Source organism: Coturnix japonica, chromosome 21 (assembly GCF_054131305.1).
Source record: "Coturnix japonica strain WE chromosome 21, WE-NBRP24, whole genome shotgun sequence".
Taxonomy (NCBI): Eukaryota; Metazoa; Chordata; class Aves; order Galliformes; family Phasianidae; genus Coturnix; species Coturnix japonica.
In genome coordinates this window covers 5,645,394-5,669,850 of record NC_140683.1, presented here as the reverse complement: position 1 = coordinate 5,669,850, position 24,457 = coordinate 5,645,394, and the positions used below count along the sequence as shown (strand labels likewise).

Below are 24,457 nucleotides of genomic sequence, written 5' to 3'. Positions count from 1 at the left end.
AAGCTAAATATATCCCTAGGCAGGGCTAGGCCGCACACCTACCCTCGGTATAACAGCATTACGTGGCCTGCTGTGCTATTTACCTTACAGATTAGCTCAGTCTCCTCACAATATTGTGGGTTAAGCATGAATTTTCAGTGCTTTCATCCCTTCATTCCTCAGGGCAGCGAGCACACACCTGAGGGATGGAGGCCTTCAGCACAGAGCCATTTCCAAAGGCGGGAAGCAGGCTGAAAAAAGAGGCGCGTGGCCCTTTAAGGCGCACGGCCCTCACTGATGCTTTTTGTCCCTCTGGCCGCACCGTAGCGCTCATGGGAGAGAGCGGCATTGTGCAGCCTTTGGCCTACATCGCGCATGCGCAGTGCCACATTCCCCGCCTGGCGGCTCCGGTGCTGCCGCCGCCGCCGTGTCCCCCCTCCGCCCCTCCCGAGGCAGGAGGAGGAGGCGGCGGTGCCGGGTGTGCACCCAGCCCTTCCCCTTCCCTCGGTAAGTCACTACGGAGCCCGGCTGGATGGGTTCCTTCAGCTCCGGCTTCGTGTGGGGAGCCGCCTCTCCTCCCTCCCCCACCGCCCTCACTCTGAGGCGAGAGGGGGCCGCGTGCGGCCTTGCATTGCTCTGCAACTGCATTGCATTGCTTTGCAGCTCCATTGCATTGCCCTGCAGCTCCATTGCATTGCCCTGCAGCTCCATTGCATTGCCCTGCAGCTCCATTGCTTTGCTTTGTAACTGCATTGCTTTGCCCTGCAGCTCCATTGCATTGCCCTGCAGCTCCGTTGCTTTGCCCTGCAGCTCCATTGCTTTGCCCTGCAGCTCCATTGCTTTGCCCTGCAGCTCCATTGCTTTGCCCTGCAGCTCCATTGCTTTGCCCTGCAGCTCCATTGCTCTGTGCTGCTCCACGCCTCGCTGTAGAGCGTGCAGCCCTTTGGATGTGTGCACGCCCTATGTACGTGCACACACGTGGCTGTGTATCCTTGCAGGCTGTGTATCCTTGCAGGCTGCTGCTGCTGCTGCTTCTAAAGACTTCGGGAAGTTTCTTGCTTACAAGCTGAGTTTACACGAGCTTACCCCCTGGGTGTGGTGAGAAAGGGGTGTTTGCAACCGGGGCCCTTTGAAGCTTGCCATGTGCTGCTGCTCAGGTTTGTATGAGGAGGTGCAAGGGGTAAGCTGTGTTGCTTGCTCAAGTTCCCATATAAGTTTAGGTTGTAATGCATTAGATCTGGATTATAGAGCTGGAGTTGCTGGTACGGACAGTAAGTAAGGAGTCTGCACTGTGCTTGTAAAGCTTGCAACTGGTGGCACTGAGCTCTGTGCCCTCCTGAGGACAAGATGTGCATCGTGGCTTGAAAAGTCAATGCTGTTCCTCTTGGATTTGCTGCCACAAGCAAAATGGATTGTGCTTGGGATGGGATATTGCAAATAGCAAAGGATTTGTAAATCCTTACAGTGTGAGCTGCGGGTTATTCTGTTATGCTGCTGAAATGAAGCTGAACTGCAGCGTGATGGTTCCCTCTGCAGCATCAGCCCTGATTGCAGGGTACAGCACAGAGCTGCTCAGGTTTTGCTACAGAAAGCAGATCTGGTGAGGTTAATGCAGGGCTGCTGTTAGGCAGGGGGAACTCTCAAGCAGGGATATGGTGCTAACAGCATTTAGGGGAAGGTATTAGACTGAAGTACTTGAAATAGGAAATGGAAAAATAAAACAAACCTGGTGTGGTTTTAAGCTTTGGAAATGCCTTCTATATAAGGTGTTGTATTTGCTGTGTTGTACAAGTGTTTCGAGGAATATAAGGTGAACCCTTCCACTGCCTCTAAGAGCTACTCTGCTTTATTTCTAGTGATTGGTACAAAACACAGCGAAAAACACTGTGCAGGAGCTGATAAAAGTCTTGTATTTGGGTTCTTGATAGACCACTAATAGACCTGTAGGCATAAAATGGCATGTTGCTGAGCAGACGTACAATATGTTTCCTCATCATGTTTTCTGCAGTCCTGCAGTTAAGCTGATCTTGTTCCTTTAGCTGCCTCTGATCCTTCTTTGATGGTTAATGTGATTGTTTGCTTTTTCTTCCAGGGTTTTGTTTCTAGCAGCGCTGTTCCTCTCCCTGTGGCAAGGGCTGCCTTGTGAAGCAGCACGTTCGTTCTCCCCCTTCAAGCACCGTAGGTCTCATTTGCCGGCTTCAGAACCATGGCAACAGAAGAAAAGAAACCAGATGCAGAATCCACCAAAACACAATCGACTCCTTCCTCCTCAACCAATCAGAGCAAGGTGTGTGTGGGGAGCTCTGAACAATGCCTGCGTAAATGCACATGGTGCATACCTGCACGTGCGCCAGGCAAACAGCAATTAGAGAAATGAATCGAGTATGGATTAAGAACTTCTTAATACGTCTGCCTCTGCTGTTGTATGGAGAGGGAAGTGTGCTGAAGGTTCTAAGGGAAAAGCAGGCTGAGTACAGCTTAGTGCTAGGTTGATTATTTGGTTGAAATAGAGTTTTAAGGGGCCTGGGGGAGTTGGCCTGTGGTTTGCTTCTGAGCAAGGAATAGAACTACAGGCATTTAATAGTACTATACACAGAGTATAAAACCATCACCAGAGGTTTTATTTTAATCTCAAAGCACTCTGTGCTCGAACTGTTGTGTTACTATCATCTGTTAGTTGCAGGCTTGAAGGGAATTCAGATCAGGATGAGTTTGGTGGCACGTGGCTGTAATGTGCTGCTGGCTCCAGTGGGGGCTTGTTGAATTTGTGGGGGGGGGAATAGAATGTAAATGGTAGAGTCTGTTCAGGTGAATGTATGTATTCATGTGTGCTGATCTCATCTGATACTGAGCTTGTCACTGAGAAACTAAATTGGGAATTTATTCAACTCATTCATATGTATTTTTCTTCCAGCCTGCACCAGTGAAACCAAATTATGCTCTAAAGTTCACGTTAGCGGGACATACGAAGGCGGTATCATCTGTAAAGTTTAGTCCTAATGGAGAGTGGTTAGCCAGCTCCTGTAAGTATTGCTTTCTTACATCAACAGAATGCAAATACGGGCCTTGTAGAACTACTTGTCTTAACTGACTGGATGGAGAAGGGATAAGTGTCCTTACTGTTCTTAAAAGGAACAATGCCCAAACTGGCAGACTTTGGGATAATCCAAGATCTTTTAGTGTTTTGCTAACTCAGAGTCCTTTCCTGTTTAGTTTTCTTACTGAGCAAGGGGACAAAAGCAAACGGGATTCTTGCCCCATCCTTGTGCTTTTCTGTGGCACTAAAGATGTAACTTAAGCTTTTAAATTCAACTTTGGGTGCAGTACCTGCAGGTAAAACTCAGCTCTGGGAAATGTCAGAGTTAACTTAGCACTGCTGGGCTGGATTGCATTGTGATGTGAAGGACTGCCCGTGTGCTTCTGTTCTCTGTGCCTGTGGTTCTTAGCAAGTCAGAGCCTTAGATTATCCCAATGAAATATGCAGATCGTAGCGTTTTGCTGCTCCCTCTTAGTTGGCAGGTTGAGTTCTCCCCTGACAGCTTTGGTGTTTCTTGTAATGTTTGTCACCAAGAAAACTGCTTGGTAGCTTTCCTTAGTAAATGTCCTTATATTAACCTCAGTGAGGAACCGTATATGAAGAAAGGGCAATTAAAGAACAGTATTGAATGTGATGGTGGGGGCCAGTCAAACATCTTCCAGACATGGGAATTACTTCGGTCTTTGGCTTAACTTCACATTGCCTTTATAAGGCCAGTATACCATGTGTAAATCACTTTTATGTTCTGTTATCCTTATGAAAGACCTTTTCCCCCATCCTAAGGTTTTCCAGCCTCTGGCAAATATCAACCTCTTTCTCTGGCCCGTTTTGCAAGTTAAAATGGACAGCATGTTTGGGTTTATGCAGGCATTAATTCATTCCAGGTAGTGATGTAATTTTTGCTCTTTCTGGGCAAAAGAGTTTCAGCATTCCACATGGAACAGTACTGCGTCTACCACTGGCAGGCTTAAACAAAAGTAGAAGCTCAAGTTGTCATCAGAGAAACTAAAGCGACTGGAGACTGCATTCCAGGCAGCTTATGTAATCTCAGTTGCAGCAGTGAGTGTGGTGTGTATGAAACCATTCTTTACCAGTTACATACAGCCTTATACGCTTGTGTGTGCATAGAGAGGGAGGACTACCCACCTTTGGCAGAGGCATGGTTAACATATCCCTGTCCTCCAGCTGTGTCTGTCAGTGCTGCATGTCTCTTAAACTGGCACATTCTTTTCCAGCTGCTGACAAACTTATTAAAATTTGGGGAGCATATGATGGCAAGTTTGAAAAAACGATATCTGGCCATAAACTGGTAAGTATAAGGACTCACTGCGTATGAGTCTTTTCTTGTAATGAATTCATTCTCCCTTCTTTTTCCTCATCTAGTCATTTCCATTCGTGGTTCCTTTGCTGCAGAAGGTTGTATTTGTATCTCCTTGTTTATACAGTCCTGTGCAGTTGTCTGGGGGTGGAATTTCTGAGGTGACATCAGGTCAAGCTGGAAATGTGGGTGCGGTGCAGGCTGATAGTGAAGTACCCGCATGCACACTGGCCTTTTTCTCGAGCCCCTCCATTTCAGCTTCAACACCAGCTTCGTACAAGGGGCAATATATTATAGGGTGAAAGTCCTTGTGAACGCCGTGCCCTGTTCCGTCTTTCCCTTGTATCTGGAGCAGAATGGCTTGCCTTGTAAGGAGATTGAATTTTCCTTGTGGCTTTGTCTGTGTAAACACAGCACTTACTCATTCTCCAAAGCTGTAGAGAAAACATAAATCCCCAAACTCTTCCGTTTTGTTTCCCAAAGTTTGTTACGTGCTGAAGTTTCAGAAGCAAAGATGAAGATTCACCAGATGAAAAACCAGTAGAGTCCTGTTCTCCTCCAACCCTCGGGAGCTCAGGCCAGAAGCAGCGAGCCATTTGTCATGATGAGAAACCACTCATTCCGATTAGTTTATGTAATATACTGTTTGTGAATTCAATGAAAGGGTGTTGGTGGCCACAGTAAGAGCTATGTGAGGAAGCTGCTGGTGTTTTTGGAGTGCACGGCCCAACTTAAAATGAAGAACTGTCAAAGGAGCTGTAACCCAGTCACATTAATGAATTTGCATCTCCCAGTGCTGAATCTTTCACACTTCAGCTGTGAACATGGAGTCTGTTTCCCATTTTCCCGTGTCAGTAAGTAAACGGAGCTAAGAGGATTGGTTTCTTTTGTTTTAGGGGATCTCTGATGTTGCTTGGTCATCAGATTCCAACCTTCTTGTCTCTGCCTCCGATGATAAAACTCTCAAGATATGGGATGTAAGCTCGGTAAGAACAGAAATTGTTATTTGCCTTCCTTTTCCTTAGAATTGCTACCTTAAATCAAGTTCTTCTGCGAGACGAGCTTGACATGCTATGATTGGAGAAGACAGAGTTATAAACACTGATCCTCTTTAGGTAGTAGCTCCCAGGTTGCTGCTTAAAACGAGCAGCTGGCTCAATGGGCAGTGAGGATGGGAGAGTTGTGCTGCTTGCTTTTGGAAAGAGGGCAGTGCTTATGGGTACCACGAGGACTCTGATTATCTTCTGGGAGTGTTTCAGTCTTACACTAACAATACAGGCTCAAGTTTAATTTCTGTAAGCAGCCTCTCAGATGGAACCTAAGAGTATTTATAACTTCTCATCATAGGCTCGTTTCTCTTTGCTTATTTTTCTGCCTTCTTTTTTCTGCGGTTACAGTGAAAACTGGATAAATTGGTTTAAATTTGACGAGATGTGTTAAACTGTTGGGTTTTCCCTGATTGCCCAAAGGCTTTGAAAATTGGTCCCTGAAAAAGTCTTCCCTTTGTTTTTCTTCAGCTGTTCCTCTGCCTATCTAAGTCTATGGTTAGAGATGGTTTCTTTCCATTCTGCACTATGCAGCTTGTCTGATTGCAGTATCCTCTATAGCCATACATGCATATTTAAATCTGCTAAATCTTATTTCAGGGTAAGTGCTTGAAGACACTGAAGGGGCACAGTAACTACGTTTTCTGCTGCAACTTCAACCCTCAATCAAACCTCATCGTTTCTGGATCAGTAAGTGATTTTTGTTCTTCTGTGCAAAGCAATTGCTGCACATCCCTTATTTCAATGATGTCTTCCTCCATAAATGCAGCTTGTAATTAGGTGAGCTATGCAGTGTTATTGCTGTCTTGGGGACGCAGTCAGGCCTTTAACCCATCCTTAACATGCAGTTTTCTTTGTGTGTAGAGAAAGAGAGAACTGTATTTGCAGTCTGTTATTGCCACCCTTTGCAGTGCTTATATCTTAGCCTTTCTGATGCAGCTGCAGTACAACTGGAGGAAGGCGTGTGTGTCTAGACTTGCACCGAGCTGTAATGTCTTCCAGGTTACAAATAACTGTATCATAAAACGATGTTCTGTGTTTCTTCAGTTCGACGAAAGCGTGAGGATATGGGATGTGAAAACAGGGAAGTGCCTCAAGACGTTGCCTGCTCATTCTGACCCAGTTTCAGCTGTAAGTCCTTTCTGATAAATTAACATGCTAACGTGCTTATGCTCTTATTATGATACCCTTATAAAATGTATTGAATGGGGCTGTGGTTTGTGGATGGTCATTGCTGGATGAGAGCAAAATTAAGAGCCTTATCTGTAAGGTTTATGTGGTTTTGTGTCTTGAGCCTCAGCATGGGGAGCAGTGAATAGTGATGTGCTGGTTGTGTTAGAGCCTGGCAGTCTGATGCTGGGATATGAACTGATGATCCCTTTGAGGAATGGAGAGCAACCTGGACCTGCTGTACATCTGTTGCTTTCTTGTTCCAAGCAATTGCTGAGGTCTGGAGCTGGATGGTTTCAGAGCACACTCCAGTCTTGTTAATTCATCTTGTGAAAATAACTTGGATTGCAATCATATCCCTTCAAATGAAGGAACAGAAGGTGTTCAACTCTTAATATTTTTGAAATGGAGGAAACACTGAAAGAATATTCAGCCTCAGTTGTGTTAAACGATACCTGCTTTAATGTGATTGGTCTGGTTGTTCTATTTTACCTAGGAGACATTTCATACTTATAATCCACATTAGTAGTAATTATTGCTTTAAATTGCAGCATTTTCAGGTGTATTTGAAGGCAATAAGTAGACCTCAGAATATGTGAGGCTATATATGGGGTGAAGTTCCATGTCCTTAAAATCTTAAGGTGTTATCCCCAGGTTAAACACTACTATAAACTGAGCAGCTAATGGTGTCTGAGTGGAGTATCTGTGTGTTCGTGTTAAGGTACTGCTCTTAGCTTCTGAGGAAACAGACATGTCAGTTCCTGATGCTTGAATGTACAGCTGTAGCTACCAGCCATTTCCATTTATGCCAGGTGAACTCAGTGCAGGGGGGAAGAATTTTGTTCTGATCCTATTGCCCATCTAAATTCACATCTACTGTTTGAATATCATTGACTTTCTGCTTTTATCCATATGAACTGCAATGTCAGCATCGGGAGGTGAATACTTTTGGTGGGGCTTAAAAATTTGTTGCTTGTGAACAAAGTAAAGTTATTTTCCCCCTCTTTTATAATATTACAGGTGCATTTTAATCGTGATGGATCCCTGATAGTGTCAAGTAGTTACGATGGACTCTGGTAAGTGGTTGTTTCTTGTCTGCTTCAGTGTTCAAATCTATTGCGCTTTGACAAAGGATTAATGATACTAATAATAAAGCTTATAGTGGTAGTAATGAGTCCCATATGTTTTTTATAGTCGAATCTGGGATACAGCATCAGGACAGTGCTTGAAAACACTCATTGGTAAGTAGGAATGCTTCTTGTTTGTGCTTCATTCTTTGCTGTCCAGCTGTGATACAGACATACTGCATCATCACAGTGAGCAGTGACTTCCTTAACCTCTATTTTTCTGTCTCAATGCTGTTCCATTAGCACACTGTTGTCTTTGTAGCTATGACAGTTAATAGGAGCTATCCTCTTGCATATATGGGATCTTGCTTAACCTTGGAGTGTTCTGTAAGTCTAGATGCTGGATGAAAGACTTCCAAAGTTTTCTATCGTTCAGTTCTGTAATGATTGCTGTGCAGCAGCTCAGAACTGTAACAACAAAGGTGTTTGTGCTGCTGGATATGATGGAAACAGTCTGTGACTGAACAAGCTGCCTGCTTTTATTGCTGATGACATAAGGCATCTTGTGAGCAAAGCTAATAAAAGGAAATCACCTATAAGGCATATGTTCCTAGTCTTTCATATTCTTATAAAGTGTTATATAAGTGCTTTATAAAGCTGACATGGCACTGCAGATTGGTGATAGATGTATACTCTGTGTTTAAAAAAACACTTTATTACAGATATGTTTTTGATGGAAGGAATGAAAAGGTCATTTAAAATGCCTGTGAGCAAAATGTTTAATATCCTTTTATTGAAATACTGGAAACAGTCACCTTCTCACACCTGTATTGCTTGAATAACCAAAGGATAACAAAACTGAAAGCTTTAAACAACAGATTACTGTCAAAAGAAATTCTCAGCCAATGAGACAATAACATTGTTCAACAATCACTTTAATAGGAACTATTTAACAATCACTTTATCTTCATTTCAGATGATGATAACCCTCCCGTGTCTTTTGTGAAGTTCTCCCCAAATGGCAAATACATTCTAGCTGCAACTTTGGACAAGTAGGTATTATAAAATAAATAGAAACCCACCATCTTTGAAGTGTTAATAAATATCAGATGAAACTTTAGTTTGCTACTCGTTGCCTGTCATGATAATGACCCTACACAGGTGCATACATACTGCCATATTATATCCAAATAAAATTCAGTAGCTTGCTTATTCTCTTTCTATGATCTAGCTTATGTTTGAGCTGTCTTCAGAGGGTTTCAATCCTTTGTTTACTTGCCTGATGGATCCCAGTGCAAGACATAAAAGTTAAGAGCTGGGGGTAATGATTGTATTGGATGGGTATAATTGTAGGGCTGTCCCTATTTCCAGATGGGTTTCTCTTCCTGTGAAAGAATGCAGCCTCCATAAAGGGGGAAATTATGAATGGCATTTTGGTAACAACTGATACTTCGGGGTTTAACTAAAGCTGCATTCCAAAGCTGGGCTAAAGTGCCCCTTGTAGACTTTAAGAACTCGGGTATGGAGAAACTGTCTGCTACTAGGAAACTGCTGATAAAACACAACTCAATCTTTGGTTTTCTGTTCTTTTCTAGCACTCTTAAGCTTTGGGACTACAGCAAAGGAAAGGTAAAAACAATCTTGTCTTGCTTTGTAGACTTAATATCTTGGAGAATCTGGGCTTTATATGTGCTTATTAACCTTGCTTTACATTTAGTGAGTTTTACAGCAAAAAAAGCATTAGTAACCCTTTACTGGGGTTCTTTCAAAGATACCTTTGGATGAGGGGGGTACAAAGGCTTGTGCTCCTGCATAGCCCCATAACACTGAAAGCAGCTGTGCTTCTGTGTTTCTGTCAGTCAGCATGAAATTTCTCTTGCTGTTTTTCTCTCTGGGGGAAGTGACAAATTGAGGCCTTTCTTCTTTTCCTTCTTAGCTGAAAGTTCTATAGTGTTATAGGGCAGAGATGCCTTCTGCATCCTCTAGATAAGCTTACAGGGTGGGAAGCCTGGGCGGATATATTTAATGTGCTGTGACAAGAGAGTTTGTCTGTGGCTGTGAGAAAAGCCACCTCTCAACTGTGCCTGTGCCTTGTGGTTCTTCTCTTTCAGTGCCTGAAGACGTACACAGGACACAAAAATGAGAAGTACTGCATATTTGCCAATTTCTCTGTTACTGGTGGAAAGGTTAGTGTTTATTTGGGCTGCTTTTTACTGATGTGCTGTTCTTTCTGCTGTTCTCCATGGGACGTGTAGGGCTGATGTGATGCCAAACATCAGTCTGCTATCTGAGGGTAGGGTGGTGGAAAGCATCAACAGAGGTTGAACTCTCGTATAGAACCACCTCAGCATCTTTCACTCCTTTAGCTGTGTTGGACCTTCCTTCTAATGTAGCGATAGTGAAGTGTTTGGTGAGTAGTAGCAGCTGGATATAGATGAAGAGAGATTAAAATGACTTTCCTCTCTCCCTCCAGTGGATTGTATCCGGTTCAGAAGACAACCTGGTTTACATTTGGAACCTTCAGACAAAAGAGATTGTACAGAAATTACAAGGGCACACAGGTAGGAAAGAGCATTCTGTCTTTATTGATAGAATATCCTTCATGTCAGCTTGCGATGAGGGCTTAGCATTGGAGTTTTCTTGCTTCTGCTGTCAGACCTACTAAATCTTGCCTGGCTGAGGCTTAATCTAACCCTAAATGTTCACTCCTTTTTACGTTTGTGAATGTTAGTTTTTTCAGTGAACCAACTTTGAAATCAGTGTGCAAAAGAGACTCTCTTGAGCTCATAGAATCACAAGGTTGGAAAGGACCTACAAGACCTAGTCCAACCATTCTCCCATTACCGTTGCCACCTGCTGCACAAGTTCAGAGTTGGTTAAGATATTTAAGCGACTTGGAATAGGAACAATATGGAGTTGCTCACAGACACCTTCTAAAGCTGCAGCTCTTGGAAGGATAAGAGCTGACATGGTCCTGTTGTTTGTGTGTGGCTGTTTATTGAAGGCATGTACTGAGATGTCACCTGCTTGGGACTTCAGTCTCAGTCCCATAGGAGCATTCACTCAGCATGAACTAGAAGGAATTGTGATGTGAAATTTAGTCTTGCTTATTCCTTAGCAGGACCAATGGTTTAGACTGCAAGAAGAATCAGTGGCAGCAACCTTTTGTTTATTAGACTTAGTGCCAGTTGCTGAAGACGAAGTGCTATCTAAACATTGAGTAAAACACTTCCCAGCTACTGCTCTCAAGCTGGGGAACCCACATAAGGGTTGCTTTTTTTGCTAGCAAATAACCTCCCATCCCATAATGAGAGTGAATGTTGAATAGGGGAATAGCAACTTGGCTGGGCTGTGTTAAGACGTAGCAGCAGTGCAGATTCATATTCAGAAATGAGTGCTATGAACCCGATCTCATTGCTGTTAATAAGTATTTCTGTTTCTTTTTTCTCCTTGCTTAGATGTTGTCATCTCAACAGCTTGCCACCCAACAGAGAACATCATTGCATCGGCAGCACTAGAAAACGACAAAACAATTAAACTGTGGAAGAGTGACTGTTAAAACGTTCCAACATCACTTGAGAGACTGTCAGGAAAAATGTTTTTACAAAAAAAAATATATATAAAAAAACCCACAAAAAAAAAAAAAAGCAACAAAACCACCAAAAAAAAAACCCCACACGATGAATAATAAATCCAGTTTGGCAGGAAACCTGAAGAATATCTGATAAAGTGGTTTCTGTGTTAGTCTTGGCCTAAAAGAAAACATCCTTAAGCTCTTTGCTAGACCCGGGCAGCGTGGTGGGGAGAGAACAAAACAGACTATAAAGATGCGGTGTCTCCTTGCCTTGCCTGATCTATTGGCAGATAAATGGATCGTTCCGAGTATCAACCTGGTGTCGGGCACCCCAAAGATACATTGATGGTGGTGTTACTTCTGGGTGCTGCTGCTGCTGCTTAAGGAAGAGCTGCCGGTCTGCTTTGTGACAGTAAGTGAAGTCATGAGCCTAGAGATGCGTGGAGTTTTCTTTTTTTTTTTTTTATTTTAATATCTTATTTTTTATTTTTTATTTTGTTTTCAGAATGTAGGTTTTTAGTCTCTTGGGAGTTTCTGTCTTGTTTTAAATAGGAGTGCTGCATCTTGAAGGGGTGCTTCGTTTTAAACACTCAGCTCAAACTTTGTGACCAAATAAAACCATGCAGTTCCAGTTTCCCCCCCTTCCTTTCCTACCCCTGACTTGACTCCTGTGGTGAAATCTCTTCCCTTCTGTATAGTCGCTTCCCTCTTGTTACGTGTGTTTAATAGATGCTGTTCTAGAGCAAAGTTACATTTCTTCTGTTAACCATTAAAACCAATTCTGCTTGTAGCTGTTCTCAGCACATTTTTTCTTTTCTTCTGGATAAAAAGGAAGCTCACACAACAACACTGTAAAGTTATTTCAATGTAAAAAGAGAAACAACAACCAAATCCCCCCCCCCCCCAGACTTTTGTATTTTGAATATCCATCGTATGAAGCTGTACTGATAATGGCATGACTCTGTATCTGTTTCAGCCTTGCTGTTTCTTTCCTCTTTTTGTCATAGCCACGTAGTGTTCACACATCCAAACCAATGCCATAATAAAAAGGTGGGATTTTCTGTGTACGTTTGTTGGTAACTGTAGTAGTGCTGTGCGGTGTTTGTGTCATTGTAGAGTGGTTTAGGTTGGAATGGAGCTCGTGGATGATGGAGCAGCCTCCCTTAAAATCAGGTGTAAAAGGAAGCGTTTCTATAGGAGCTCTACTGACTCAAGGGGGGAGAGGAGAGAAGGAGGGGGGGAACCAGCTGTGCCTACATCTGCTATGAAGAAAGGAGCATTAGAGGAAAAGAAGGAGTGAACTGAAGGTATCCTTTGCTGCTGAAGACTCATAAGCACAGGTCTGGCTGTGCTTTGCAAGTGCAGAGAACCTGCTGTGTCCTGTTACCAGCTGTCGGTGCGGGGCAGAGGGAAGTTGCTGCGATAAGGAAGAAAATGGTTTCGTTAAAGGCTTCCCAGGGAGTGTTGGGGTTAAATAGTGGGGGGGAAAGAGAAAAAAAAACATGGTTAGATGCCACGAAGTAGGTGGCAGTGCCTTAACCGTATGCGTGTTGTATAGGCCACTAGGGCCTCTTCCATCCTTATCAAGGGGAGTGCTAACCTTCTCTCCTTTCATACAACACGTTGTTTGGCTTTCCTCTATCTCTATTTAAAGCTTTAATGAGTGTTTTCTTTTAAGACAGGGCGAGCAAAATATCCTGCCCTTTTCTTAGCTCTGTGAAAACCTTTGTTTATTCCCCATAAGGTCTAAGCTTTAAAAAGCGCTTAAAACCCTGTAGGCTTCGTTAAAATTGTATAAATACGCTCTTTTTATAGCTAAGTTAATATATTCATCTGCGCCGTCCAATCAGAGAGCAGCCTCTAGATCTCTCTGACCGGCGGGGGGCGCCTCTGCTCCGCTAACAGCGGCACGGCGACAGAGACGCACCAATCATGGCCGGTTCGATTCCCGTCTCCTCTACTTTGCGGGGAGCAGGAGACTGGAGCAGCCCGAACATAAGATCGATTTAGGGGAGGAAAAAAGGGGGATGTTTTTGGGGTGCAGAGCATGGGGTTGTGAGCAGGAAAGGGGCTGCTCAGAGGGAAGTTCTGCCTTTGCTGGGGATGAGCTCTAAAGCAGGATTTGCTGGCTAACCCATCTAATCTGCGCAGGGCTGAGCCGTCTTTCTGGGTATCGCAAAGGTTTAAGTGAGAACATGGATGTAGCGGGGGATTTGCTAATCAAATCTTTCTCAGTCGGGGCAGGATGGCAGTTTCCTAACCCATTTCTGGTGAACTCAAGCTGACAAATCTCTGAATCCCATTGGAAAGCTAATGACAGCTCAGAAGAAATACATGCTGTTTCGAAGGCAGTTTGTGTTCATTAGTTCATCACCAGCAACCATCCTTGCCCTGTGCCTGGGGGCCAGGCCATATGATGCTCTTCCCACCATTGCAATGGAATGTGTATCTCCCTGCATGCTGCAAAAAGCCCCAATGGCTTTTTTGGGGTCTCCATCTCAATGCCCTGCAGGGATGGGTCACCTGGTGCTGCTATGGAGCAGTGGCTTTGCTGGCTGAAGATGCAAAGCCAGGTGTTGTGCCCAAAGGTGTGCATGGTCTTTAGCTTCTGCATCACTTCTGCATTGCTTCAGCATCACTTCATCAGACCCTGGGTTGCTTCTCCCCTGCCAGACACCAATGAGTTTATTAAGGGATTATAAGTTTGCCTTCCCTCCTTATTGAATGCTCTGATTTATGCACGCGTTTAAACCAATCCCATTTCCTGCATTTTATCCCTTCTCCCCCAGGCTTTCAGGCTCTGCTGGGTGAGACATGCTATAATCACATTGTTTTGAAGCAAGAGAGGCACCGTGGGTGGTTGAAGTGATTTGAATAAACGAACTGCATCACTTAGGCACCTCTCCCAGGTGCTAATTGTTACCCCTGTGCTGTAGGTGTCCACGCTTGGACAAGTTTGTGCTGCCTCCAAGTGAAGCATTAATGAATTTACTGGCTAACAAAGATGCTGGGATGGAGATGGGTCTGTCTGCCTGGGGGTTCTGGCTGGCAGCAGAGATGCTCACTGGGCTGGGGTCTCAAATCAGCCCTAAGCTGGTGCTGGGTGTGTGACTTCCAGGTGCTGGTAGGTGGTTGCTGGATGCGCAGAATAAGCAGCTTATTTTGTCATTTTAATTTTTTAATCCCACGCATTCGGTCGCGCTCTCTTATTAGTAAGCATTAGCTCTCCAAGTCCCATTAGCTCCGCTCAGAGCTCAAGCTTTGCTCGTGGGGACACTGCTGGGGGAGCCACTGGGGGTCTGGGGATGGATCTTGTTGCTGTGAGGCTGATCCTGGCCCTGCACAACCCACAGGGCTGTGTGCATTGCTGCATTCATGGCCTCAGCCCTCACCTCAAGCAGCCCCATCTGGGCTCCCCCAGGCTTAGCCCTATTTGGCATCTCACTGCTTTAAGTGAGAGCTGCATAAAATACATCCAAACCCACCTCAACTTCCATCAGGTCCTCCCTTTAACCCCCCAGCCATCCCCGTGGCTGTTCTTTGTCAGAGAATCCCAAGCTCTGGATTTAAAATGAGTTGACTGCTTCTTCTTAATAAAAACATCCCCCCCACACCCCACCCCCCCTCTTTAAATTGAACATGTCACAGAGCCAGTGGGTCTGTTTGTAAGGAAGAGACAGCTCAGAGAGGAGAAAGAGGGGAAAAAACAACAAGTAAAAACACACACATCTCCCCAAACCCCTTCTGCCTAATCCAACTGAATTAGAGGATTTTGAAGTGGATTTAAAACTAAATCTTGATTAGGGAGAATTTCTCTCCAAGAGCTGCTGCACAGTAGTATTAATGGGAAGCGATCGTGGACAGAGGAAATAGGACAGAACTAACTGACTCACGTCTGTGCACAAACTGAAAGAATCAGAGAATTTCTCGGGAGGAAAAGGAAGAAATTTAGCATCCACATAACAGGACTCAGTGCCTGGAGGAGCAGCCAGACCTGCAGATCTGCCTTTATTCGACATAGGGCTTGCAGGTGGGAAGCCAGCAGAGTTGGAAGCCAGGAGGACAGGCAGCCTGTGCCCCCATGCTCACAGGACACATGCCTGGAGGTGCCCATGGGATCCTCTCTCTGATGACTGTGGTGTTTGTCCTCCCAGAGGGTAAGTACCGATGGGTTCAGAGCGCTTTGGGGTCTTTCGTGTCCACCTCAAACCCTGCTTGGTAATGTGTGATTTGTTCTCGGCGTGAATTTGGTGGTATTTCCACCTCAAGAGATGGAGCTGCGTGTTGTGGTTTTAGGAAGGGAGCCAAAGTCACTGAGTTTGGTATGAAATGAGGGCAGGTGGGTGAGGAACGAGGGCCAGCAGCTGGGAACCCAGCACCTGAAAATGTTTTGGGAGCAAACGAGCAAGGGGAATGAGGAAAGGCACCATTGTGAAGCAGGCAATGGCAAGAGGGAGCTTGCAATGTGATTTCTATAATTAGCAAACATGGGAGGCAGGTACTGTGATTGCCTTAAAATCTATGGATGATGGAAAAGAATCTCCTTTTAAATGTATTTATTTTTTTTAAAGAAATGTGAGAAATGGCTCAATTCCCATTCTGATTGAGGGGAAGCCTTTCACAGGCACAGCTGTTGACCATGCAGGGCAAGGCTGAGCTGCCCTATGTGGAGCTCCATAGGGATGAACTGCTGAGGCATCTGCTCTCACTCTCTCTTGCCCGATTCTGGGCTATTTTCCCTCCCTGATAGGCTCCATGATAAAAGCAGGGAGGAAACCAAGCTGTGTAGATGAAGTGAACCCTCAAGCATGAACAACATGGGCACTGGCACTGCTTGAGACAGAGAGTTTCGGACAAACAGGCAAAAGCTGTTTCTGTGAGCAGCAGAGCTCGATGGTATCTGTGCTTTGGAGGTTCCACTTCTTTCCATACCCTGCTTCAAAGCTGCCTTGTTCCCACCGCTGGATCTCAGCTCAATTTATTGCTAATCTTTGATTTCTTACTGACCTCTAGCGGGAGTTGGTTTCGTGTTTTTCTGCCCAGCGGGTAAACAAGTGACGGGCAGATTTAGTCTCTGACTCAGTGCTTAATGCAACCTGGCAAGGCAGAGAACGCTGCAATGCTTCATTAGAAAGCAGCTAGGAAGGAGCCGATGTGTTTTCCCCTGCAAAAATCCAGCTGTTGTTTCATATGCTCTTGTTCAGTGTCTGGGCTCCAGTGCTACGGCTGCAACATCATCGTAGGCACCAAGTACGTGGACACGGGGTGCTCGAACCCAGAGGTGATCACCTGCTCACACTCCCACCAGGGTTTCAAACACCGGTTCTGCATTAAGACTGAAAGTGGTGAGTCTGCCTTATAGCAGGGCTGTCACAGCGGGGGGGAAGCTGATCAAACAAATCCAAAGCAAACCCCCCCCCCCCCCAAACCTCGCAGCCACCATCCCTGATGTTCTGCCATCTGTTTGCCTTGCAGTGGTCCTGGGCATCCTGCTGACCAGCGGCTGTGCCACCTCCCGTCACTGCCAGCAGCAGGAGCTGCCAGGGGTCCGCATCCACTGCTGTGACACTGATCTCTGCAATGGCTCTCCCCAGCCTCCCCCTTGCCTTGCTGGTGGCTGCCTGCTGCTGCCCAGCCTCCTGGCAGCCCTGCTTCTCTCCTGATCTCCCTGAGTCTGGGGAGTGATGTGTGGCCATCAGAAGGAACAGGAGAGGGGATGAACCCATCCCTGCTTGCCCCTCTCCTCAAATAAAAGCCACCGAATGCTTTGACTTGGAGAGACCTCAGTGATGTCCATGGGGGGGTGGCTGGGGCTGTGTTTGGCTCTGGGGCCCTGTATTGATACACGGAGCTGCTGGGTCTAGAGGAGATGATGAGAGATGATGAAGAGATGATGATGAAGCTGACATCTGGGACAGGTTGTTAGGAAGCTGTGGGTGCCTCATCCCTGGAAGGACCCAAGGCCAGGCTGGAGGGCTTAAACCAAAATGTCCATCCAACCCCAGCCAGGTTTACAGCACCACCCCCAGGTGTAGGCCGCAAAGGCCCCGCGGCCTACCCCGGTTCTACCACCGGGGGGCACCCGCAGCCCAGCAGCCGCCAACGCTGCGCCATCCCGGGAGCTGCGATCTACGCAAGGCCGGGGATGAGGCCGGACGATGCGGGATGGAGAGAAGGCCGAGGAGAAAGGGAGAGTTGGTTGGGAGCGGGGTGTGTGGTGAAACGAAAGCTTTTCAGCTGTTATCCCAGGGGAACAGGCTGAACGGGAGCTCCGATGAAGAGCTCCAAAGCATATGGAGCAGAAATGAAGTGGCTCTTTTCAAGGTCGCTGCGGGGGTTTGTGGTCGAGGCAGGAATTAAAACGCGAGCGTCTCAAGATGCAGCCTTGTGCTTTTATCACCAGGGAAACAACATAAAGCTCGGGGACAACATCAAGCTGCTGAGGACTCGATGAAGTATTTTTATTCTAAACTTTATTATTTTTTTTTTTTCCTCCTTTAGATTATATATATAAAAAAAATAGATATTTCAAAAGATCTTTTCCTTGCAAAACATCGGCTTCTGGTGGCATTCTGCAGAAAAACAAGTCTAAACTCTGCTAAAATGGTTGTCTGAGGCACCTTCGGAGCAGAATCACCTTGGGGCTGGAACAAGACGTTTTTAGATTGTGAAGATTAAAAGGAAAGTATGGAATTGGAAAACAGATCCTGAGGAAAGAAAAAACAACAAGAACAGCGACAAGAACCGATGCTCATTCCCATCTGAGGAGGATGGGACAGGGCTGGTGGCTGGGGGTCCTGCTGCTGCTGTCCCCTCTATGTGTCCCCTGCCTCCTGGCTGCTTCCAGATGCGCTGCTTTGGCCCCGCTCTGCCCCCCTCGCCTGGTTTGAGTCATCCATCTTGCTCTGTGTAAGAGGCCTGTTGCAATTAAGTAGGCTGAAGTGCTCCTGAACTCTTTAACCTTTGCCCTGGGATTGCTCCTTTTGCCCCAGGGCTGCGGATCAGCTCCATTGCGCTCTCCAAACAGCGCCTACTACTTAGCTGACATTTCTTTCTCCTGCTGGATCCTATTAGCACCCTGAGGTTGAAAATGCTACTTTGGAGTGTTGTAAGGAATGTGATTTATACTGGAAAGTAGCGGCAATCTATCTTTCCCTATACACACACGGCACATGAGGCTGGAGAGTTAAATCCACATCGCCTTGAACAAACAGCAAGGAGACTAATTGTGGAGGAGGCTTTGGACACCTCGAGGGAAGGGCAGGAGTGAGGCTGGGGGAAATGGGTTTGTGGATGTGCTGCTGGTGGGATCTCACCCTTGTCCAATGCAGGCTGGCCATGAGAATGGCTGCTTTCAATGTTATTCTACAGGCAGGGCTTGGAGCTGAGCTATTCACAAGGGCAGTGGTCATGGGGTACGTCCTGCACTTCTTTATCCTTTTCCCTGCCTATTGATCTTGTGTCCAGATCAGAGCTGAGATTTTACATCGCTTTGCCTGCATGGAAGTGTGTATCCACAGCGTGCATGGGAGCCAGATGAAAATAAGAATTGAACGGCGCCCGAAGGAGGGCTGATGAGCCTTGATCAGATATGACACACTAACTACCGAGGCTCCTTGCTAGAATACCGGGTTAAAAACCTCCACAGTGTCAAATTCCATCCTCCTAAGTAAAGAGACACTTTCCATAGTGTTTGTGTGAATCTTCTGGATAAGCCCCAGAGACTGAAAGCGTCTCGGCTTTGTGTGGGCATTAAAAGTCCCACCCATGTGTTTAAAACAACAAAAAAAAAGCCCCAAACCCAGAAAGGCAAAAGCTGACATTTACTCTCAAATGTCTTCTTCCTGCATGGCTGCATGGCATCCCGTGTGATCCATGCCTTGCTGGAGCTGGCAGCAGGAGAATAGGGCTGCGGGCATCCCCCGGGCTGCCACCGAGGGGCCCAGAAGTGTGAGCACAAACAGACACATGGACACAGACACCAGCACAGTGCTTTCCGGGAGAAAAACCAACAACAACAACAGCAAAAAAAAAAAAGAAGAAAAAAAAAAAAAGCCCTTAAGCAGCCTCTCTGTCAAAAGCCCTTTTATAAAAGCCTCGGTAGCTAAAGAATTGCCATTGTTTCAGTCTCCAGTGAGTGCTAGTCTTAAAATATTTCCAGCTCAGAGCAGGCTTTGACATTCTGCCCAGACCCAGGAGAGGGAACAAAACATGAGTTCAGAAATGTTTCTGCAGTGTGCAGATCCTTCTTTATGGAGGACCCTGCTCAGCATCTCGTGTCCTGTGGCAGCATCCCCTCCAGGCAGGAGAAACACCCCAAAACCAGGGAGGCAGGGGCTTCTCATGACCCCTAATTAAGCCAGGAGAGCTGGATTTCACACTGAGGCGCCAGGCTTTGCTTTTTGTGCTGACTACTTGGCTTTTCCCTTGCAAACAGCAGAACTGTGTTTTTATCCAGCAGTGCAGTGCTCCAGGCTGTTCTTCTTGCTCCAATGCTGCTGGTTCTCATTGCTGGGGCTTTGGGCAGACTATTCCCCTATGGTCACTAGTGGCCCTGGTTGTGCCACAGTGCCCATTTGGAGAAGGAAGCTCTCAATGGCTACAGAAGGGCAGCTGAGGGTTGGATTATGGCATGTGCCCACCACATCAGGGCTCCTTGCTGGGGAGATGCAGCAAGCTCTTGGCCCATAGACCCAATGCCTCACCTTTTCCCTTTCCACGCCATGAAATAAAGAAGCCAGGAGCCCAGATATATATTACTGGCTTGGCTACCCTTCTGCAAACCAAGGTCTTCCCCGCCTACTTACAAAGCAAGTTTTGGCAGGAAGGTGCAGAAGACATTTGGAAGTCTGTAGGAAACCAGGAACAAGCTGTCTGCCCCAACAACATGCACAGAAAGGAGACACGATCGGGCAGCATCCTTCTCCAGCACCAAATGAACAGCTAGCAGCCATCCAAGCTAAGGCAGGAGCAGCATGGGACCACGCACTGTGCTGATGCTGCGGGCTGCAGTGAGCTGCTGCTTGTTTGGGCTGAGAGCACTCATCATGCTGGTGAAGGGCAGTGTTTACCCAGGAACTATGCGGGGTTAAAATTTAATAAGTCCTTGTGCAACTCTTTATAGAGCGGCAGTGAGGACAAATAAACATCTCTTAAAATACAGTCAGTACTCAGGCTCGCTGTTTAATTCATTCTCCGGAAATGCATGTTGTTTATAGCCACTCATTTCAGGAGCTAAGAACAGCAGGGGGTTGATCCACTCCAAATTTCAGGCAAAATAATGCAATCCTCGCTCTACTCTTGCTTGTTCCTAGGAGAGAACACAAGGTCAAGCCTTCAGCTAGAGCAAAGTTTGCTCTAAACTAAAGAAGTTTTCATTTGAAAAGGTTGATTTTCTTGCTTTCTCTCTCCCCCTGCTATGCTGCTATGGAGGATTTGGGTTTCCTTTGGAGAGATAAAGGCTTCTAGAGGGAATTGAAGCTGGGTGGCCAGAACCACAGGCTCCCAAGGCTGATGGTGGTTAGGCAACCACTCTCTTATCTGCTCCCCTCCCATGCAGCAACAAGCAGGGGAGCAGCCTGGTGCGCTGAATCTCCATCCTCCTTGGACTGCCCAACCCACCCTGGGATGCTGCAGTGCTGAGAAATCCCCAATGCTTGGAGCTGGGTCAGTCCCATCCTGCTCCTGGAATGGGAGCAACGCCAGCCCTATCGACACACAGCCACAAATTGGGTCATGTCACCCCTTCCCTCCCAGCACAGAGCTCTGCTCCTGCAAAGACAAACAGAGAGAGCATTGCTCAGGGCAAAATGCTGGCCCAGGAGCTGCAAATGTGCCCAAAGCCTCGAAGAAGTGCTCTGTTCCTCATAGGAAGACAGCCAAAGCTGCACTCTGCTGAGGGCTGGGCATCAGGGGGTTGGGGAAGCAGAAGGGGGGACCCTTGTTCATTTTGATAACCTCACAGATCATAGAGCCAGCTCTGCCGGCCTGACCTACATAGGCAGACCAGAGCTCTGTGAGCACAATTGATCCATTGGCAGTGGACAAAGACTGAGTGGGGGGACGTGCCTGGTGCCAGCAGGGAGCTGTGCCTGCCTGCAGCAATTGGGCATCCTGCATCCATCATCCCACATCCCATGTCCCTCCCTCCTCCTGCAGCCCCAGCCCCTGCCTCCCCACATGGAGCACCCCTTTGGGGATGTTCTCCTACAAAAACCTTTCTTTTTTCTTATTTCTAGCTGGTTTCTGGTAGCAGAAGTTATTCCTTTCCGTGTGCCTAAGGGACGTCTCTAAATAATGCACGCAAGGATTTGGCTGCCAATGAGTCAACAGGAGCTCTTTGGCTCTGAAACCAGATTCACATTTCCTTGCAGATCCTGCTAATGGATTGTCCTTCCTGCCCAGTTATCTCACATACCCAACACACCCTCAAAGACCTTCCTTCACCTTTGTTGTTTCAGTGTCTTCCACCCTTGGGCCATTCCTGCTGACCTCACAGGTTCTGCTGTAGGGGATGGACGGGCGTTTTTTGCCATGATCTTCTCCTTGGTGAAGGTGCTGAAATGAGTTGCAGGAATATCATGGATGGGGACCTTTGTGAGGAGGGAAAGGGGAGAAACAACAGAACTCTGTGCTTCCAAATCCCCTGGGCAAGAGGCTGCGTTCTCCTCTTTTGGAACAAGAATCACGTTCCTCCTTTTGGGTAATACCTTCTCTGTTAGACCCATATGGTCTAACATACCTGCATGGAGCAGCAGAACTGATCTCTGACAATCATTACAGAACGTGTTGGACATAGAAAACCAAACCGTGGTACGGAATAAGGATAAAATAATAAGGATAAAATAATAAGGCTGGTGAAAGGTGGGCAGAATCTGGCATTGCTTCTTCCTGGCGGCTGCGGGTGATGCGTCTGAGTCGCTCCGTTCCCAGGAAAGCACCGTGCCAAGTTTCAGTTCTCCTCGCGGCACAAATGAATCACAGCAAATTGCTCACGGAGCCTCTGCAGCCGGCAAACACCGACAGCTTAGGTATAAAGGGAAAGCACAGCCGGCCCCGCTCCTGCCCTCTGAGTACAAGGCTGCTAATTAGTAAATAAGGGATAATCCGATCAATTAAGTGCTCAGCCTGGAGGCTGGAGAGGAGGGCAGAGCTCTGCCAGGGAGGAGGTGGGGAAGGAAGGGGAGGCTGTGAAGGGGGGAGGGGCAAGTTGGGATGCTCAGAGCAGATTGGGATGCATAGGGCTGATTGCGGTGCATGGTGCAGGTTGTGGTGCACAAGGGCTGGAGAGGGCTGCCCTGGGTCTCTGCGATGGGTTCTTCCATGGAGGTGCAGCTCATGCACGAGATGGAAAGTGCAGAGATAGTGAGGGACATGGATTCTGGTTCTGGGGCATCTCCATTGCACATGGAGAGCTGTGAGAGCTGCTGCCCGTTTTCAGGCTTGCACATTCAGCCTCAGGAGAGCAGCAAAAGGAAATGGGATTCTCTCTCCCTGATGCAAGTTGGGCTCTTCTGGGCTGTGTAGCTCTTGGGACCCAGCTGCAGGGACCCTGCTGTCCTTGTGCCCCTGACCACAGCTCCTCCTTCCTTTAGCATCCCTTGCTGCTTCTCCACAGTCATCCCTGGTGGTGTTAAACCTTTTCAACCAGCCCCGACTTCGATTCCATGTTTTTAAAAAGTCATTAAAAAGAAATTCCCCGTGAAATTATTTCTATTCCCCGCCCCTCCTCCTTCATCCCTCCATCTATTTCCAAACTAATGAGATTAATTGAAAGCTGCAAACGTTTTCCAAGGGCCCAAGGCAAACACAGCATCAAACCAATGTAACTCTGCTCTGGCAGTGCTGGATCCTTGTGCCACTCTGCTCCCTGCTCCGAGCTGCACTTTGCAGCCTCCGAAGGTGCTCCCATTTGGAAACCTTTGATATTTTCTTTCCTCCTCTAAGGAAGGGAAGAAAAAGTGCCTGAGGAATGAGAGCTGTCAGATGCAATTGTGTGAAATCTCACTTTTGAGGAAGGGATCTCCCTGGGGAGTTGGAATGAGGGAGTATTGGAAAAGTGATCCTGTTTCTCTCAGCCCCGTGGGTAGGAAAAGTAAAATGAAATCCCCCGACCCCAATAAGCTGCACACCAAAGCTGACAATGCGCCCAATCGGGCTGTTATCTGCTCACAGTGTTTGATGCTTCACATCCCAGCTCTCGGTCAATCAATAGAACAGATCTCCTGCACTTCTCCTGGCCCCATGGGCTCCTCCAGGATTGATGAAAGCAAACATCCATTCCCTGGGCTGCACACCTCTGGAAACATCACACTCCTTCAGACTGCTTTGCTGCCGTGAGCTCAGGATAAATAGCAGAGGGGGAATGATGCAGATTTGTTACATGGGGAGCAATTGCTCACCATCGCATCTCTGGTGCTGCTGTAAGGAGGGAGAGGGAAAACCCTGCATTAAACCTCCAGATATCCTGAATTAGGGTGTCCTTTTGTGCATGGATGTATGCATATGTGCTGATGAAGAAGGCAGTGATGGTTTTGGAATTGGAAAATGCTCCAAAACCCACCTGGGGTGAACTGGGTGCAGGTCCTGCAGTGCTGGGTTTGGAGCATGATGGAAGGAAACTTAGTACAGATTGTTGTGTGTGATGGGCACCATAGCATGGCAGGACTTTCAGACCTGTTATTTCAATTGCTTTCCCCAAACCCCACACAGCAAGTGCTTCCTCCAGGCAGTGACAAACAGCAGGGAGCATTCCAACATAGCCACAGCACTGCAGCACCCTCACAGCACCCTGCTGCACAGCCACAGCCACAGGACACTGTGCTGGATCCGGCCCTTCTTCCAGGCTGAAGACCTCCAGTTTATTAAAGACACATTCCTGTGCTAATAAAAGGCGTGTTGTCTGGTGGCGGGGAGGCTGCAGGATGTTATGGTTGGAATGTTCCTCAGCCCTTGTGCAATTAAAAGACCCACCAGCTGTGGATCTGCAAGGAGCTATTTCTTTTTCTCCCCCTAGACAGACAGAGCTGATGTTTGCTGTGATCTCCGTGATGTCACCTGCACCCCTTTGGTGTGTGCAACTGGGAACTGCTGGCTCACGGCTCTGGGGGGGGATATCTGTCTGAGCAGTGCTCATTAGATGGCCTCTAGGATGGCGACAAGACTAATTACAAAAGGGAAGAGACCAACCCCTGCATCCATATTCATTAGCGCATCAGGGCTCAGTGGTCACTGTGGAGAGCCCAATGCAAAAGTAATAATGGGATG

General features: G+C 46.8%; 2 protein-coding genes and 1 non-coding gene across 4 annotated transcripts; 2 read left to right on the top strand and 1 right to left on the bottom strand.

Moving 5' to 3' along the window:
* Nucleotides 1-350: 350 nt before the first annotated feature.
* Nucleotides 351-12,258, top strand: WDR5 (WD repeat domain 5). Of its 2 annotated transcripts, none has more exons than XM_015879272.2 (14): nt 351-486; nt 2,072-2,266; nt 2,894-3,002; nt 4,252-4,325; nt 5,231-5,320; nt 5,981-6,070; nt 6,428-6,511; nt 7,571-7,626; nt 7,745-7,791; nt 8,594-8,669; nt 9,213-9,246; nt 9,729-9,803; nt 10,091-10,178; nt 11,076-12,258. In XM_015879272.2, the coding sequence occupies exons 2-14, from the start codon at nt 2,186-2,188 to the stop codon at nt 11,174-11,176; spliced, it is 1,005 nt and encodes a 334-aa protein (XP_015734758.1). In that variant the 5' UTR covers nt 351-486; nt 2,072-2,185; the 3' UTR covers nt 11,177-12,258. The 2 variants fall into 2 exon arrangements, with proteins under 2 accessions (XP_015734758.1, XP_085377051.1); XM_085520925.1 differs by lacking the exon at nt 351-486 and adding an exon at nt 981-1,136.
* A 146-nt stretch (nt 12,259-12,404) lies between these two features.
* LOC107321860 (uncharacterized) lies at nt 12,405-16,959 on the top strand. The gene is made up of 3 exons (XM_015879273.3): nt 12,405-15,348; nt 16,396-16,536; nt 16,667-16,959. Exons 1-3 carry the CDS (start codon nt 15,273-15,275, stop codon nt 16,852-16,854), a joined length of 405 nt encoding a protein of 134 aa, XP_015734759.2. The 5' UTR covers nt 12,405-15,272; the 3' UTR covers nt 16,855-16,959.
* On the bottom strand, nt 12,686-12,813 carry LOC116654194 (U6atac minor spliceosomal RNA). The gene has a single exon (XR_004309178.1). It is a non-coding gene; the product is annotated as a U6atac minor spliceosomal RNA (small nuclear RNA).
* Nucleotides 16,960-24,457: the final 7,498 nt, after the last annotated feature.